Source organism: Argiope bruennichi, chromosome 1 (genome assembly GCF_947563725.1).
Source record: "Argiope bruennichi chromosome 1, qqArgBrue1.1, whole genome shotgun sequence".
Lineage (NCBI taxonomy): Eukaryota > Metazoa > Arthropoda > Arachnida > Araneae > Araneidae > Argiope > Argiope bruennichi.
In genome coordinates this window covers 4,199,108-4,215,409 of record NC_079151.1, presented here as the reverse complement: position 1 = coordinate 4,215,409, position 16,302 = coordinate 4,199,108, and the positions used below count along the sequence as shown (strand labels likewise).

General features: G+C 31.9%; 1 protein-coding gene across 1 annotated transcript; it reads right to left on the bottom strand.

The window, feature by feature from the left end:
- Positions 1-1,709: 1,709 nt before the first annotated feature.
- LOC129987773 (astacin-like metalloprotease toxin 5) lies at positions 1,710-11,736 on the bottom strand. Its single transcript, XM_056095732.1, has 6 exons — positions 11,580-11,736; positions 9,011-9,081; positions 7,997-8,072; positions 4,021-4,135; positions 2,952-3,127; positions 1,710-2,045 (listed from the first exon to the last, which is right to left on the bottom strand). The coding sequence occupies exons 1-6, from the start codon at positions 11,638-11,640 to the stop codon at positions 1,825-1,827; spliced, it is 720 nt and encodes a 239-aa protein (XP_055951707.1). The 5' UTR covers positions 11,641-11,736; the 3' UTR covers positions 1,710-1,824.
- Between the last annotated feature and the right edge of the window lie 4,566 nt (positions 11,737-16,302).

Sequence of the window (16,302 nt, the reverse complement as noted above, 5' to 3'; positions counted from 1 at the left end):
TTTACCGACTAGTTGCTTCTCCGCGATTAAAAATACAAAAAATTTCAATTTTGTTTGATTACGAGCTTAAACTGTAATTGTAAGCACAACAAAATTTCAAAAATTGTATTAAAAATATTGATGCATGGAAAAGTGATCCTGATCCTCAGCAATGGATGAGAAGCCGTGAATGCATATTCGTATGAATGGAAAATATTTGAATTTCACTTCAACAATGAAATATGTTTTTGTAAAATATGTTTAAAAAAGTTTTTGAAATTTGAATGAAAATAAAAAAAAGTATATGTTAAAAAAAAATTATGTCTCAGAAACGATGCATTTTTTTAAATTTTACGATGATGTAAAAATAATTTTTATGCTTCAGTATTTTTTCAATTTATAATAGGAAAAAGGCCTATTTTCACTTAATTTTAATATTAAATAAAACACTAGTTAAATTTTTTTTAAAAATAAATAGCTTTGAAGTACACATCTCCAAAATATGAATGTATCAAATTTGGTAGCTCTAGGTGCAACAGTTTCTTCCGTAGCGCCCCCAGCACATGCATGTTTCTATTATTGGCCATCTTCAGAAAGCAGCCGGTTCATCTGGAATGCGGTTTGAATCATTACCAATTGAATCTCTTGCGCTTCATTTAATGCCCGCGATTACTCCGAGAAAGCATTTTTAAGTATCAGATTGTGTCGGACATCAAAGCAGTTTTATTTAAATATCACTATATCTGGTCTGTCCCTTCATTATATGAACTCTCCTAACAAAGTCAAGTTTTCCATGATAAGATAATGCTATTAAAGTAAAGATATTGCAAGGTAATTCATTGTTTAATTTTCATGGTATTGTAACTTCACTTTCATATAAATAACTCAGATATTAAACAGAATCCTTCTTTTCTAGTTCAAAATAGTAGAAGAAAATAACGCCATTCAATATTTGATGAAATAATGAAAAAAGTTACTGATTTCAATGAAAAATTAAACATATAATTTCAAAATATTTCCTAATTTTAAAAAATTGTCAAAATTTAGAAAAAAAAATGATACGACAAATAAATCGGTATCAATCAAAAGTTATTTTTAAAAAAATTTAATGGCACACAAATTAGTTTTGTGCAATTGCATTTTCAAGACTTATCGCGGGGAAACGCCAAAACTTATTTCATTTTTAATTCATAAAAACTTAAAAAACTACTACGAGTTGTACATTTTACTAAATTTCGAAGATAGGGACAAACGGTCTGCTTGTAGAGCCCCAACACACACACACGCGCGCGCGCGCATACAGACACATATATAGCACATTATTTAACATTATCAGAGATTTACATATATTAGGCTGTATATTGTAGTAATAGTTTGATAAAAATTTGGTTGACCACAATGAGGGAATTTCCTTTAGAAACCAGAAATGACGCTATAAAATCTTATCGAATAGAGTTCATTTCTTCTAGTCTCGCTACAGAAATAATGCGATTTTCAGGATGAAAAAGATTTGAGAAAACTCTGAGGAATAATTTTTCAAATAACAAATAAAATAATACATTTAAAAAATAAAATAACATGTCTGAATTATTTAGGAGTGATAAAGAAATCGAAGATCAAGACATTAAAGAGGAAGAAAAGAGTTCACTAACCAAGAGATCATATTGAAAGCGTACAAGAGCAGCTCCGAAAGAATTTTTTGAATAAATCCTGCCGAATGACCACACATATTTGCCTAAAATGCAACTTTATTGCAAAAAAGAAAAAAATTCAACAGGGTGCCAGAGCAAATGAATGTTTGATACTGGAATTCGTCAGGTAAAAGAAAACATAAATCTTTCTGCTTTAGCAGTTGTACATCTTCCTGACTCTGATGACGTCACTGGAGCTGAGTCCTTGCTTGTCGTAGGTCTCGAGCAGGGGGACCCCGGTCCTGGCCTTCATGGTAAAGGATCGGCCATCCCGGGAAAAGGCGGTGTTGCCGTACAACATGATGGAGTTGTAGTCGAATCTGTCCAGAAGCAAGTTTTCATGAGGCTTCAGCAGGAAGAACTGAGTGTCCATACCTGTTGGAAGAAAGATGTGTCAAAGTGCTATTTTTATTCATCACTGTCAAGATGAAAATTTTACTTCCAGTGTGGTGAAAGTTCCCGACTTGAATAACCCCGTGCACAGAGACATATTGTAAGTCGATTTTAATAAACAGAAATCTATGGCCGGAATAGTATATAGACCAAATAGGGATACACATGGTGGAATAGACTTTTTGAATTCAGACTCCAAATACCTCACGTTATATTATGGCTCATTTGTACATTATGGCAGGAAATGGATGAATGTCTACTCTTTTTGTCTCGATACTTGACTCATTAAAAGTAAAAACCAGAAAAGTTAATACAAGGGCATCTTATTTTACGACTAGAAATAATTTAAAAAAACCCAACAACAATAAAAACTATTTAACTAAATTTCAAAATGTATTGAGTTTCGATCTATCCAATGAAAGGTCAATTTTTAAAGAAGCATGAAAATGCTCCAGTTGAATACAAAGTTCGTTTAAATGCAAATGAATTTTATATATAATGAATAGATCCTGCCACGTAAATGATAAATCTTTAAAGATTCCAACGACTCATCCGTTATTGAAAAGGATGTATTTCTTATTTCGTTCAGGATTTGACAACGATTCCATCTTATATGAATGACTCAATCGAATAATTAAAAGAATTCGATATTAAATGTAATTGCTTGAAAGCTGTAGTTTTTATATACCAAAATGTTATGTTTTAGTGCTCGGTCGTCTACTGATCAGTCCCCTGCAACATTTTTATAATTCCGAACTTCTTCCCTGCGCCGGCTTTCTTCTCGAAACTGCTGGCAGGCGACATTTTAATGTTCATGAACAGCGTGGCAAATATCAGTTCGTTCATGGTTTCGTGTATCATAAATATTTGTGAAGGGAGAGGTCTCACCTTGTTGAATGTTTTCCCAGTAGATAATCAGGTACTGGTCTCTGTCTGATCTGTTCTGTTCGTGGAAGAAACCGATAGCGTGGCCCAACTCGTGCACGATGGTTCCTCTAAACATGCATCCTTGACCTAATGACACTGGTTGCTGACCGCCTATCATACCGACATTAGAGTAACATCTGGAGAAAAAATCAGACGTTTTTATTATTATAATTTTTTTTTATTTTTTTAAATGAAGATTAATGTAATCGCAAGAAATTTCATACCGCTCAGTAATGAGTTTTTAACTTTCGAACTTAGGCAAGTGTTGCTCTAACTGGTTATTTCTTAATGATTCAAAAGCTTTAGAAAAGTACGCAATCGAGGGCGTGATAAATTATGAACACATGATAAATTATGAAACAATCTGAATAAATGCTCTAAATCTAGTTAAAAGAAAATTCTTGTCATTTGAAAGCTTCCTGCCAAACGGATGATTTGGCAAAGAATCGCTGAATTAAATCCATTCTTCAGTGACATTTAATTATATTTTCATAATAAATCATTTCAAACTACACTTATTATTCAAAACTGATTTAAAAAATGGCTGTTTAAATGGAGTTAATAATAAAATGAATGAATTTAAAAGCGGTATTTAATATCCCCTATGTGATTAAAAAAATATATATTTAGTAAGAATGCAGCTTCAAGTAAATTCCAAATAAATAATTTTTATATTCAGTTCTTTTTGCAATAAAATCTTTGATGTTCAGAATTTCTGTCTGTCAAATAAGCTGAATTTTGATAAGATTTTTTTTCTGAATCACATGTGGTTTTTAAAATTCTTGCATTATTACGAAGTTACGAAGCTTAGTTCTCAGTTTTGAAAAATAATAAATATTATTAATTAACAATTATTTAAATTAATAATTATTTAAGAATGGAAAGACTTTAATAGAAAGTAATGCGTGAACGGAGAGAATGCAAAAATGTATCATAATAGTTACTTTAATACTAGAAGTTCATTTTTTAAGCTGTTATCGAAGCGAAAAAGATATGTTACTGAAGAAAATCACATTGCATACATACGTACCCTTGTCCAGGGAAGATCCTGATGTAGTTAGTTTCGAATGTCCTTGGGACGAATCGGACGCAGGTCTTTGTGTGGTAATCGTTCATGGCGGAGAGGATAAGGCCATTGTACCCAGCTGAAAACCAGAAGATTTCAATAAATGATAAAGATTCCAATATATTCCTGTTCATCATTCCAAAAATAATCCTCTGAAATGTTGAAGCAATTCACAAACTGAAAGGAATGACACCTCAAAGCCATTCAAGAAGGTGACCAGAGTCATTTTGGAAAACGTGAAACACTGTTTTTACTTTCTTTCATACGAAGTGCAGTGAAAGTATTGTAACCATTCGAATTCGAGTTTTCGACGTTTCGAATCTCTCTGATTTCGAAAGACACATTTTTGGCCTGATTTCTGCCTGTGAGAAAACTCAAAACTGCTTTGAGCTAGATGGACGACATTTGTAGGTTTCTGTCCACTTTTGAGCCAAATCTATTCAAAGAAAGTCGATTGCATACAAAACGAAGAAAGCCTGAATGGGTGAAATTCGGAACTCGTCTAGAGTGTGAACATTTCTCCAATTTTGAGCCAAATCCAATGAGGGTTTCAGAAGCACGCCAATGTGATAACTCAAAAACGCAATGAGTGGAATACATCGAATTGGATATGAGATTTTGGGTCTGCAGTGGTGTCAAATTTTACTTTCAATCGGATTGGAAAAACGCGTTTAAAGCATAAATACGATTTTCGGATACTATTAAGCGCTTACCAGGTATTCGTCCCAAAAACACTCGCCAAAAAACATACGATATATTTATCAAAAATGCTAACTACCTGTCGACAAACATTCATATTTCTTATCTATTGTACACCACTGGGATGCAAGCCGTTCTCTGCCTTATCCGAAATTTTTTGAGGGCGATAGAATCGTTTTTAAAAAGCATGCGAGAAAGAAAAAAAAGCCTGAATATTTTGAGTATTTACAAAATACTTGAGTATTTTGTGGATCCATTTCCACTGATCAACACAAATGATTCATATTTTGATTATGTTCAGAGAACATACAACAGTGCAGCGTTTCTCAACCTTTCAGTATTCTTGGCCCAGTTTTTAATCATAATTTTCATCGGCCCCCCCGCCGCTTACAATAAAATGTATACAACAATAATGTAAATTGAGTATTTTGGATTCTGTTTTTAATTATTTTTAACTAACTGCCAAAACAAGAGTAAAAGTGAGCCGCTAACGTTGGCGAGAAATCACATCTTGCAATTTGGACAAGCGGGCGGTTAACAGATGAAGCGAATGAAAGTGGAGAAAATTTAAATATTATATTTGAAATGAACTCCAAACAGGGAGATAACGTTAAAAAAATATGAAAGTAGAAAAATTCGTTTTTGAAAGTTAACCTAGACGGGGTGAGCTAGGAATACATTTTTTTGAATAATTAAAGAAATAAAATTTACTAAATGACTAAACAAAAGAGAAAAAAATAAGTAATGTTTGTGGAAGGGAATCCACACGACCGATGTCGTCTCGAGCATGCGCGGAGCAAATGTTTTCTCATAGGAAGAAAGAAAATGTTCGATAATGCAAGTTTCAATTCCAGTCAGTATCATTCGAGTCGATCCTTCTATCGTTATCGAATCTATCTTGAATGTGTATGTTACATATGGATTCGTGTTAATTGCAATTCACCATATTAAATATTCACTGCAGCAGATTTATGCAGACTCATGAATACATTTTTAAGCGGAAGTAAGCAAGCATTAGACGATAGTCAAGCATCAACAAGTCCGCAGACGAGCGTGATTCCGAAAATAAAATCAAGGAAATATTCTCAAGAATACTTAAATTTTGAATTTACCAGTATTGAAGTAAATGAAGAAGAAAGGCCCCTGAGTATCATTTGCTTAAAAATGTTGGCCTAAGACAGCACAGTTGGCCTAATACCTAATAAACTTAAACGCTTCATAGTGAGTACGTCAACAAACCCAGAGAATTCTTCGAATTAAAATTAAAATCATATATAAAGCAAAAATCATTTTTTAAAGAAACTTTGTCTGTGAATAAAAAAAGCTTTAATTGCATCTTACAAAGTTCATATAAAATAGCCAGATGTAAAAAGCCTCACACCATTGGTGTAGAGCTTATTTTGCCAGCAGCAATTGAGATTGTAGAAACTATGTTTGGAGATAATTTTTCAAAATAATTGTAGTACATACCTCTTTTAAATGATACTGTTGCTTGTCGAATTGTCGAAGCTGAAGATGTACAGTGTCAGCTTTTCTCGAAGTTGCGTGACAAATTGTTTTTCCATACAGCTTGATGAAGCAACAGATAGTAATAAAGATGCTCATTTAATTGCCTATGTTCGAATTTGTGATATGTCAGTAGTAGAAGAACTACTTTTCTGCAAGCCAATAGAACTCAAAACATCCACGCTCGCATTATTTGCTATTTTAAATGATTTTATGAACGAGGCAAACATAGAAGGGAAAAATTGCTTCGGAATATGCACCGATGGTACTCGTTAAATGTCCGGAAGATTCCAAGGTACACTAGCACTTGTAAAACAAAAATCGCCTCAGTGCACACATTTTTTGCGATGGTTTATTTCTGAGGAAATTGAGGTACTTGGTCGACATATTCGAGAAATTAAATAACTTGAATCTTCAACTCCAAGAAGAAAATACACATATGTTGGATACGAATTATAAAGTTAATGCTTTTTGTAGAAAATTGTAATTGTGGAACAAAAATTTAAAGCAAAAAACCTAATAATGTTTGCAAATGTGAATGATTGTACTAAAACTTATAAGGCTGAAGAAGAACATGTAAAAGTTGTTTTTGTACCCATTGAAAATCCTTTAGCCATGCTGGCAAAGAATTTTAAAAAAGTATTTTCATGCTGACGACAAACTGATAGCAAGTTACGAGTGGATTAGGGATCTATTTCATAAGACCCGAAGGACTCTCAACTGAGGAGGAAGAAAAATTCATAGATTTCACGACAAGAGGCGAAACTAAAAGACAATTTAGTAATAAATCACTATTTGAATTTTGGGCAGGAGTAAGGATGATTTTTCTGCACTAAAAACAAGGACATTTCACATTCTATTACCATTCAACATCCTACCTTTGTGAAACTGGATTTTCTGCTGTGGCGTCTTTGAAGACAAAACACAGAAACAGAATTGAGAGTGGCTATTTCCAATATTAAGCCTTCCTTCGAAAAACTTTGCTCTGCAAGAAGGGCCCAAGAAAGTCACTAATAATTATTCAATTTGTTTTTAATTTAGTATGTTTTGATTAAGTAAGTTTTGATTTAGTAAGTTGTTTTACTTTAATAATTTCTTAAATATGCCGAAATGTATTTTGCTTTCTATGTGTATGTGTGCTTTCCTTTCAGTCAGTTAATCAATTTTTTAAAATATTTTTTCTTCAATAATCTCGCACCCCCCTTCTAGTGTGCTCATGCCCCCCTAGGGGGGTGCGCCCCACAGGTTGAGAATCGCTGCAACAATGTATTGATGGCGAAGTTCAACCCATTCAGTCACGAGATTTCCACCATCTACGAAATGCTATTTGTCTTCAAATAGTTTCGCAACCACTCGCGCACAATCACGAATGGCTGCAGATTTTGTGCTATTCAATTGTCCACAAACTAGCCAAGTTTAAAGCATCGTCAAATGTTTTTTAGAAACAGTCCCGCATCTTTTAATGTTATCTTATGTGATTTTGTCTTGTTCTTGGTGCTTTCTTTACGTAACAGTTTGCACCCTAAACTTTGAATGCATTGTAATAGAAATAAAAGCTAATGAAGTTTTATGAATTCTTCAAAATGATCAGAAAGTTTCAAACACTTTCTGCAAATGATAATATTTTTTAAACGTTCGGATCTGTTGGGAAAATGTTTTCTTATAATGCCAGGGAAAGGCATAAAATGAGAATGGTTAGAGCACCACATATGAAGTAGAGATAATCAATGCTTACCGATCGACGGATCGACGACGTAAGGAACTTTCTTTCCGGTCCACCTCAAGTGCGGATGAGGGATGACATTCCTGTCCTGCAGGGGAGGAATTCACATTATACTATTGCAACCTAACACTGCCATTTTGAATTGAAATCCAAAGACTGATTTGATATTCTCTCCTTAAATAATTATTAAATGGCTGATTATGTGAGGGACATTCCTCAAGGAACCATCTGGCGTCTCGACTCCTTTATCCCATAAGTCATAAGGACATTGAACTATCACTTTTGAAACGAAACCACTCAAAGATACCAGAAATCTATAGCATCCTTCAAGTATTTTGTAGATTCACCCCAGAATGAGTGAGATTACACAATCCTGGAGCGCATCTAACAAAATAATAAGAAATAGAATAAGGAGTTAAATAGCAAATGACAGAATTCTGACATGCATTATTGTAATTACGTCAGCTAAATAAAATATATTTGCCTAAAAAACTCTCATTTTTGTCAGGAAGCATCTTTCATTTGAATTGTTTTTATATCCAAGTGTTGATTCATACGTTTATTCTTAAACCATACTTATTATCCATAGTTATACATATCAGATAATAGAAAGTTATTGTATCGACATCTAGAATTCCTAAATATGCAAAATTTAAAATGAATTCTAAGGCTTTAAAGACTGGAAAATCATTCATAAAATTCATCTAGACAAACATGAAGAATCATTTAAGCTAAATGAATATCTTTTGAAATTCTTATATTTCTAATGTTTTTATTTCCCGCTCAAATGTCAGTGATAATCTGAATGTTGACTTCGTTTTATCTTAATAAATATTGCAAATCTTTTAGAAGGAAAGAAAAGAAAAGAATGATATATAAAAACTGATGTCATAAATTCTGTTGGACACTGACCTTTACTGCTTTTTTTTAAAAAATTTAGCTAAGAATTGACAGTATTTAATAAAAATACTTTTATACGATAAAAAAGTTTTAAATTAAATTTCGTACACCAGAGAAAATACTCACAGAGACATCTACACCTAGCATGTCACCTCCGAACAAATCAGGGTTCTGTAGAGGAAGGTTTCCTAGATTCACTGAAAAAAATGCACAACAAGATTTTTACTTCATGGAAAAAAATATAATGAGCAAAGAAAAAAAGTTTATATTCAAGAAGTTTCGATTCCGGCTTGCACTATTCCTGATGCCAAAACAATTCAGTTAAAACAATTTTTTTTATGTTATTACTGAGGATAGCTATTTTCGAAATAAAAAATTCAAAATGCTAGTAAGAGCTCAAAATGAAAGAGTATATATTCACACTGTTATTAATTTGAGTGATTATAGAGGAATCCTAATGTTAGCGAGTATGAGCTGTGACCATTGGGTGGAAGTGCGGTGCTGTTTCGCCTGTAAAAATATAAAGCAATTAAAGGCTAATAAAAAACAAAACAAAAAAAGGCATAGTGAGAAGTAAATTTTCCGAAATGCTAAACTGTGCAGCAGTTTAGCATTTCGGAAAATTTACTTCCCACTTTCAGGAATGGCAATGGAACCATAAACTGAAGAATGGCTTGTGCAGGCGTTTAAGACAGTTAAGGATACATGATATATAAATATTATTTCAAAATATCATTCCCTATAGAATATACTCATTTTGGTACTAATAGTTGTCTCAAAGTATATTAAACTTTGAGAATTTTATTTATTTGACCCATTTCAGATGAGTCGGAAAACATTTTATATCATTCATTAATACGTCATTTTTCTTCAAGCATGGTAATTTGAGCAAAATTCTTTATTCCTTTCAATAAGTTTTTGAGTAAAACGTTTAAATATAATACATTGCAGGGGAAACACAAGGCAAGTTAAAGAATAAGTTAGTTTGCTTTCATTTTATTGAAACTTCTCCACTTTCCGTCGCTTTTAGCGTTCCACATAAATGGACGGTGAAACCCTTTCTCCATTTTCAGATGATGTTCATGCGTCTGAAGTGATGCAATTTTCAGGATCTTGAGTATAATCAGTCATTGATTAGCGAGGGAAATATTTATTCTTCGCTCCGGATGGCGCCTTTGAAAATACTTCTTCACCATTGCCATTTATGTGCATTTCGTCTCTGTTAATCCTGCCAAAACAATCAGACCCTTTAGTTTGATTAAGGTAAGTTGACGATCTCGTCATAAAAAGCGCCAAAGTGCTTACTCAGTTGGCGTATGTAAGCCTGTTTTTTTTTTATTATTTTTGTACGTTTTGTGTGATCTACAGGATTCACACACCGTTCCATATATGCTATAAAACGCATAGACCCATAAACAATATTTTAACATTCTCTACTTGGAAGATAGCATAGCTGAGAAGGGAGCGTCACATAAGTCGCAACAAGATTATTTAGAGGCAAAAGGCTTAGAATGCAAAAAAAAAAAAAAACTATAAGAAACTGATATTTGATATTTGTAAAAGGGAAACAAAGCTAAGAAACCCAATACTAATGACATTAGCAGAAACTCTTAAGAAAGTGAGATACTAAAGAAAGTTAGTGTAGTGAGATTTATTTTGATCCTTCATTAGGAAACTAGGATATGATATTACAAAAGCTTAATAATGTGTTGCACGAGAAATCTCAAATTTAGAAGAGGGGGCATTAAATTTTTGATAATAAAAATAACTGATTTTGAGTTATATTAATTTACTAGGAGATTCAAGTAAAATGGCGGGCAAAGTTTTCGTTATTTATGTAAAAACACTTAACGATGTTTATTTAATTAATATACTGTTTTCTATCTTCATAAAATAAAAATGTATTTTATATTTATCAAGATTGTCTTCTGGATTCAAGGTCAAAATCATTTTGTCCCAATCAAAGCGCGGTGATATGCTATGATACTATCACATTATATTTTTAAAATAGCAAAAAATTACTGATAATATTAAAATTAAAGTTTATCCAACTAGATACATACAGTAAAAGGCTATTCCAATTAGAAATAAAAAAAAACAGTTTATCAGAAAAGCTGATTTTTTGAAAATTTATTATTTATAATATTATGAATTCGCACCGCTCTCTCCAACTCTTAATGGTTAAAAGAAATTAAAATTCCAGTAACTCAGCACTAGATATTTATTCATCTTAATTTTAGCGCACTGAAAAAATTCGAAAGAATCGCTATTAAAGTTATCGTTATAATAGAAAGTATCAATGATGTTCTTTTAAGAATATTTTGATTTTAGAAACAAATAATTCCACATAAATATATGATTCGAATTATTTGCGATTGCAATTTCTTAAATAAATTTGAAGGTAGTTTTTAAAACCAGTTTCATTAGTGTACTAAAAAGGGACATTACTTCCAACTATTTTTTTCTTCTTAGTTACTGATTCATAATCTATTTTTTAAATATTGTGGAAACTTTAGATGAATTTGTTGTTAAATCCTCCACCAGATGGTGCCCCTAGTATGAAATCGAAATTTAAATAATTATGCTAATTGAACGATTTAAATTTTGAGTATGTTAAATTAGCACATTGCCTTCTAATGCAACACAACATTTCAAAAGTAGATCATCTTCACAAATGTCAAAACAGCCATTTTACCATCTAGGTCCTTGGTGGCCGAAGCCAAGACGACCAACCCTGCCAGTGCCACGAAAAACATCCTCTATCTTGAAAGCTCAACGCAACTCTGCTTTAAGAATATCCTCCTTTATAAACTTATCGATTTGCACGTCTTTCCACAAGAAAATTTCCATCTGTTGAAACCATCAGAGATAAGAAACATTAATAGGTATAGGAGTTGTATTTATGCAAATTATCTGCGTTCTGGCGTCAGAACTTTTATCTAGTCTCTTCTAGAACTTTGTCGGATGTCTCGCTTCAAACCTGGAGTGTTCCCAGGATCAGTTTAAGGTATCTCGCAAGTAGAATGAATTGCACCTAAACAGCTGCGATGCATTTCAAGGGAATAACAAGATGGATTATAAAGATATGAGACATGGCATCATTAATTGACCTGCTGGTGACAGCGATAAAAATGTTTACGTGTTTTTAAGATTATATGAAATTCTATATCGTGTAAATTAATTCAAAAGCGATTTTATAAATTTACTTCGGTTTAAAATAAAAATTTATTATCTGGTGAACTTTGCAAATTTCTATTCTGCATTTGAAACGTGAATTTTTCTATTTAACTCCTCTGCAATTCATTTTAATTTAAACATTACAGGAACTGTTTTGATTTTGGCAAATAAATATAAAAAATTATCTCATTTGAATAAAATTCATTTTTCTCAAAGAAAAATTCGGTAGTGTTTTGAAAAAAGATCTTGTATTTATGATATCATGATGAATGCTATTCAAATTTCTTAAGTTTCTCGAGTCAGTTCATTATCGATTCCATTCTGAAAGATCGATTAAATTTCCATCGCCATCGGTGCATTCAACTTTAAAAAAATTTTTTTTGATTCTTTCAATTCGATATGTATTTCCAGAAAAAACTGCAGGAAAATAACTAATTGAGAATCTAAAGAAAGTAAGATGAAATTGAGGAGCCACCAGCAAGAGTAAAATAAATTTTTTACAGATAATCTATTTTTTTCCGGAGTTTTCAGAAATAAGATGAAATTTTTATATCTAGCATTTTACAAAATAATAATAATAATAACTACAAAAAGATCTATTCTGCAAAACTGCATTTTGTATTTAAAAATTTAAGAACAATTTTGAAAAAAATGTCTATACTGCCTGTCATTTATTGATTCGCTTCCGTCATACTTTTATGAAAATAACCATCGCTTTCAATTAACTTTGTGATGAAATGCACATTTATTTCGTAGTATGCGACACACTTTGATAATTTTCCTTTCAGAAATGAATAGATATCTCATGGTTTAGAGGCATTCTTTAAATTTGACCGTCAAAATGGGAGCCGTTAAATTAACTGCAAGGCTATGAGGAAAAATCTATACTCACGAGAATAAATTGAAATAAGTTAAAAAATGCCTTTCATAAAATATCCTTGATTTGAGGATATTTTTTAGATTGAGGCATGTTTTCTTTGCAATATTGCAATAAATGTCAGATAATTTTATGCACAATCGCGAAAAAAAAGTCGCCCTTCTTTATTCTGTCCATTGTAGAATTGTACAAAAAGGTAATTTGAAAGTGCTTTTAACGAGCCCCATGTCATCTAAAAATTTCGTAAGATCTCGTCTATATATTGAAATAAAAGCAAAACCAATTCTCCAACACCCATTTTACTAATAAAATTTTAAAACTGCATCAAAAGTTATTTCCAGAAACCAACTTTCAAGGTTTCTGGAAACCAATGAACTTCCTCTTCCTCTTGGTTTCGATATTATGGACTAATAATATTTTGACTTTCTAATGCTAAAATTAAATTTTTGAACTTTTATCCATATTAAAATCTTATAAAATTATTGATTTAGATTGTCTTTCTTATGAAAATGCAAGACTTTTTACATATATTGCATTCATATTTGATATGGAAAAGTAATTTTTTTATATATATGAAAAAACTTTCAAAATTACAGTTTAAAAATTTTTAAATTGCAACAGATTTAAATTTTTCTATAAATTGTGCGACAAGATCATTTTACGATGAAACGCTGGAATCAGGGCCGCATTCACACATTTCAAAATATCGCCAGCTTTTTATATGGAATTAAAATGCTGCTGATCGTGTATTCCTTGAAACAAATATCGTTTTCTGCATTGTTGAAGATAAAATAATTCTTAAAACAATCATCAGCAGCAAAAGAATATTAAATCAACATAATAAAAAAATCGTTATCCGATTATTTTATTAATAGTCGCTGCTTTTAAAGGTGGAGGATCGTAAGCTAGAATTTCTGATCATCAGCTCACACAATGTCATTGACAGAATTCCGGGAAAATGGTAATTTTATTTCGTAGTTATTACTTTGTAGGATTTCACTATTTAATTTGACAGTCGAGTTATTTTTCTTAATAATTAATAATAACGAACCCCAAATTTTCTAATGAGGAAAGGGCCGCTTTTATGTAAATTGACTGAATTATTTTTGTTTAAATATCTTACACAAGTCTCACAGTTCATAAGATTAATTTGCAATCATTATAATTATTATAAATTAAATTGTAATTATAATTAAATAGGTGAGCTAAAAAATAAAATATAGAGATGAGTTAAGTGTTAACTCACTTAACTGGGGAGGTGAAAGTTTAGGACTTAACTGGGGAGGTGCGGTCTACGAGACCGCATTTCATTTACACTCAAATTAAATTTTCTAATGAATGTATTAGTATGAAAAACTATCAATATATTTTGCAGATATTTTTCTTGATATATAGATATGTTTTAGAAGTATTTCAAAATATATTATCATTGAAAGAAGTAAATGCGTTGGAACATACATTTTCTTCTCAAATGACAAGTTACAATTAATAATATTCTTGAAAGAACATATTACTTTTTACTTTTTAAATCATATTTATTTTTATAGTATATGAAGGTATATAGAAGACAATATAATGTAAAATTAGACAATTATATGAAAAATAAAAAATAAATTGATAATGGGTCATGATGAGTCGTATTTCTTATGACAATGGATCTTAGATGAGTTGAAAACGGAAGTTGTATATTTCGTTAGTCACTCGCCGTGAACTGCTCAAAAAGAGAAATATTTGGCGAATGCAGCTTTCTTTTTAATGAACATTTAGGCAATTGTAATACGTGAGGATAGAACCTGGGTCCTTGTGGCTCGCAGTCCAGTAACATAACCATTATACCAAAACAAGTGTTCGGATAGAAGAGCTGTTAACTGGCATATGCTATTCACCAAAGACTCTCCCTCCAGTGAGTCGGAGTGAGACGAACGATATGGCTATTGAGTGGTGATGTATTTATTAGCTGTTGTCTAATGGGCCTGTACCCAGATGAGTAGCGAGTGTGTGTGGGTGAGTGGTTGCCTGGTTGCCGTGTCAAGTGAGTCTGACGACTTTGGTTGCAATAGCTGTTACGAAGGTTGAAGGTTTATCGTCCGAGGTCACCAATTTAAGGGAATGTGATGTGCGAGGATAGAACCTGGGACCTGTTAATTTTCTCACAATTTAACAGGATTAAAAGAGTTTGTAATAACAAAATTTCCTATATTGAAGCAACAAATAATCTCATTAAATAATAATGAATTTCCCCAAAACTACTGAAATATTAATTTTTTAATAAAAAAAAGAGATGATTTGGGATTAAACCTTTGCCTAAAATAAAAATAGACTTCCCTTTGCATATTAACTAACTCGCTGGCGCTGAGACCCTCCAATTATTTTTACCTAGAATGGCGTTAGCAAAAACAGTTTAGGGCATGGGAAACAAAAATGGGGCAGCTTATGTAAAAAATGTTTTGCCTGCTGCTGGTATGAACTTTCCTTTTTGTTTTCGTAATTGGTTATGAGAGTTATTATATGGTTATTTTATGTTATTGTATTTTTTTCTTATTAGTGGTTGTATTCTTTTAATTTATTATTTTGTTTCTTTTCTGTAAAAATGGTGTATATCTTAGGCCTAATTTCAGGGCATTTTCGGGTCACGAGGATTTGTCAATACTGTTGGACAAATTAGTCTGGATTCCTCACAGAAAAAAATCCCTTATTTTGAATCCCTGCGGGTGACCCTTGAGAAAGTCTTCAGGCCGGATTCTTATTTTATTTGGTTTAATTTTGATATTTTTTTTCCAATTAACTTGGAATATATATAATATATAATTCTTTTTCAGATTAAAGTGAATCTAGCTATTTTGCATCATTGTTCCAATTTTTTTGCCGAAGATTTCGTTTGATTTCTTTCTCTTTTAAGTCATAATAACCATGTGCTAAAACATGTAAAATCCTCATATAAATACAAAATCATTGTGAACATTAAACCGGCAGACATGGCACAAAAATCGCGTTTACTAGATGTCGTGGAATGGCAGCAGTGAAATGCAAGCACATCACTATACGAACGTTTCAGATTGATTCATTTACTACTGCACTTCATTCAATATTTCGCTAATTGATGAAGCTGCAGAATAGAATTAGAAATGCTCTGAATAGGGTTCGCTAAAAACTCTATTCACTCAGAAGAAAAATGATGTAAAAGTAGTCAAGAAATATATTTCAAATAAAATTTTATCGAGCTCGAAAATAGGCTTAATCACTACCAGGAGAATAATTGTAATGACTTACCAAGGAAAATGATGACCATATCTTCCAAAACTATTATATCATAAAAATGGTTTTAGCATTAAAAGGAGAACTCAATAAACACCTTTTTAATGGT

What these genes read in the sequence shown, in the direction of transcription:
- LOC129987773 (XM_056095732.1), bottom strand. Translation starts at nt 11,640, where the DNA reads ATGTTTTTCGTGGCACTGGCAGGGTTGGTCGTCTTGGCTTCGGCCACC. An exon ending in TGCTAGGTGTAGATGTCTCT is followed by an intron (nt 8,073 to 9,010) that starts GTGAGTATTTTC and finishes CCTCCCCTGCAG; the next exon opens with GACAGGAATGTCATCCCTCA. An exon ending in AGGATCTTCCCTGGACAAGG is followed by an intron (nt 3,128 to 4,020) that starts GTACGTATGTAT and finishes TTTTTTCTCCAG; the next exon opens with ATGTTACTCTAATGTCGGTA.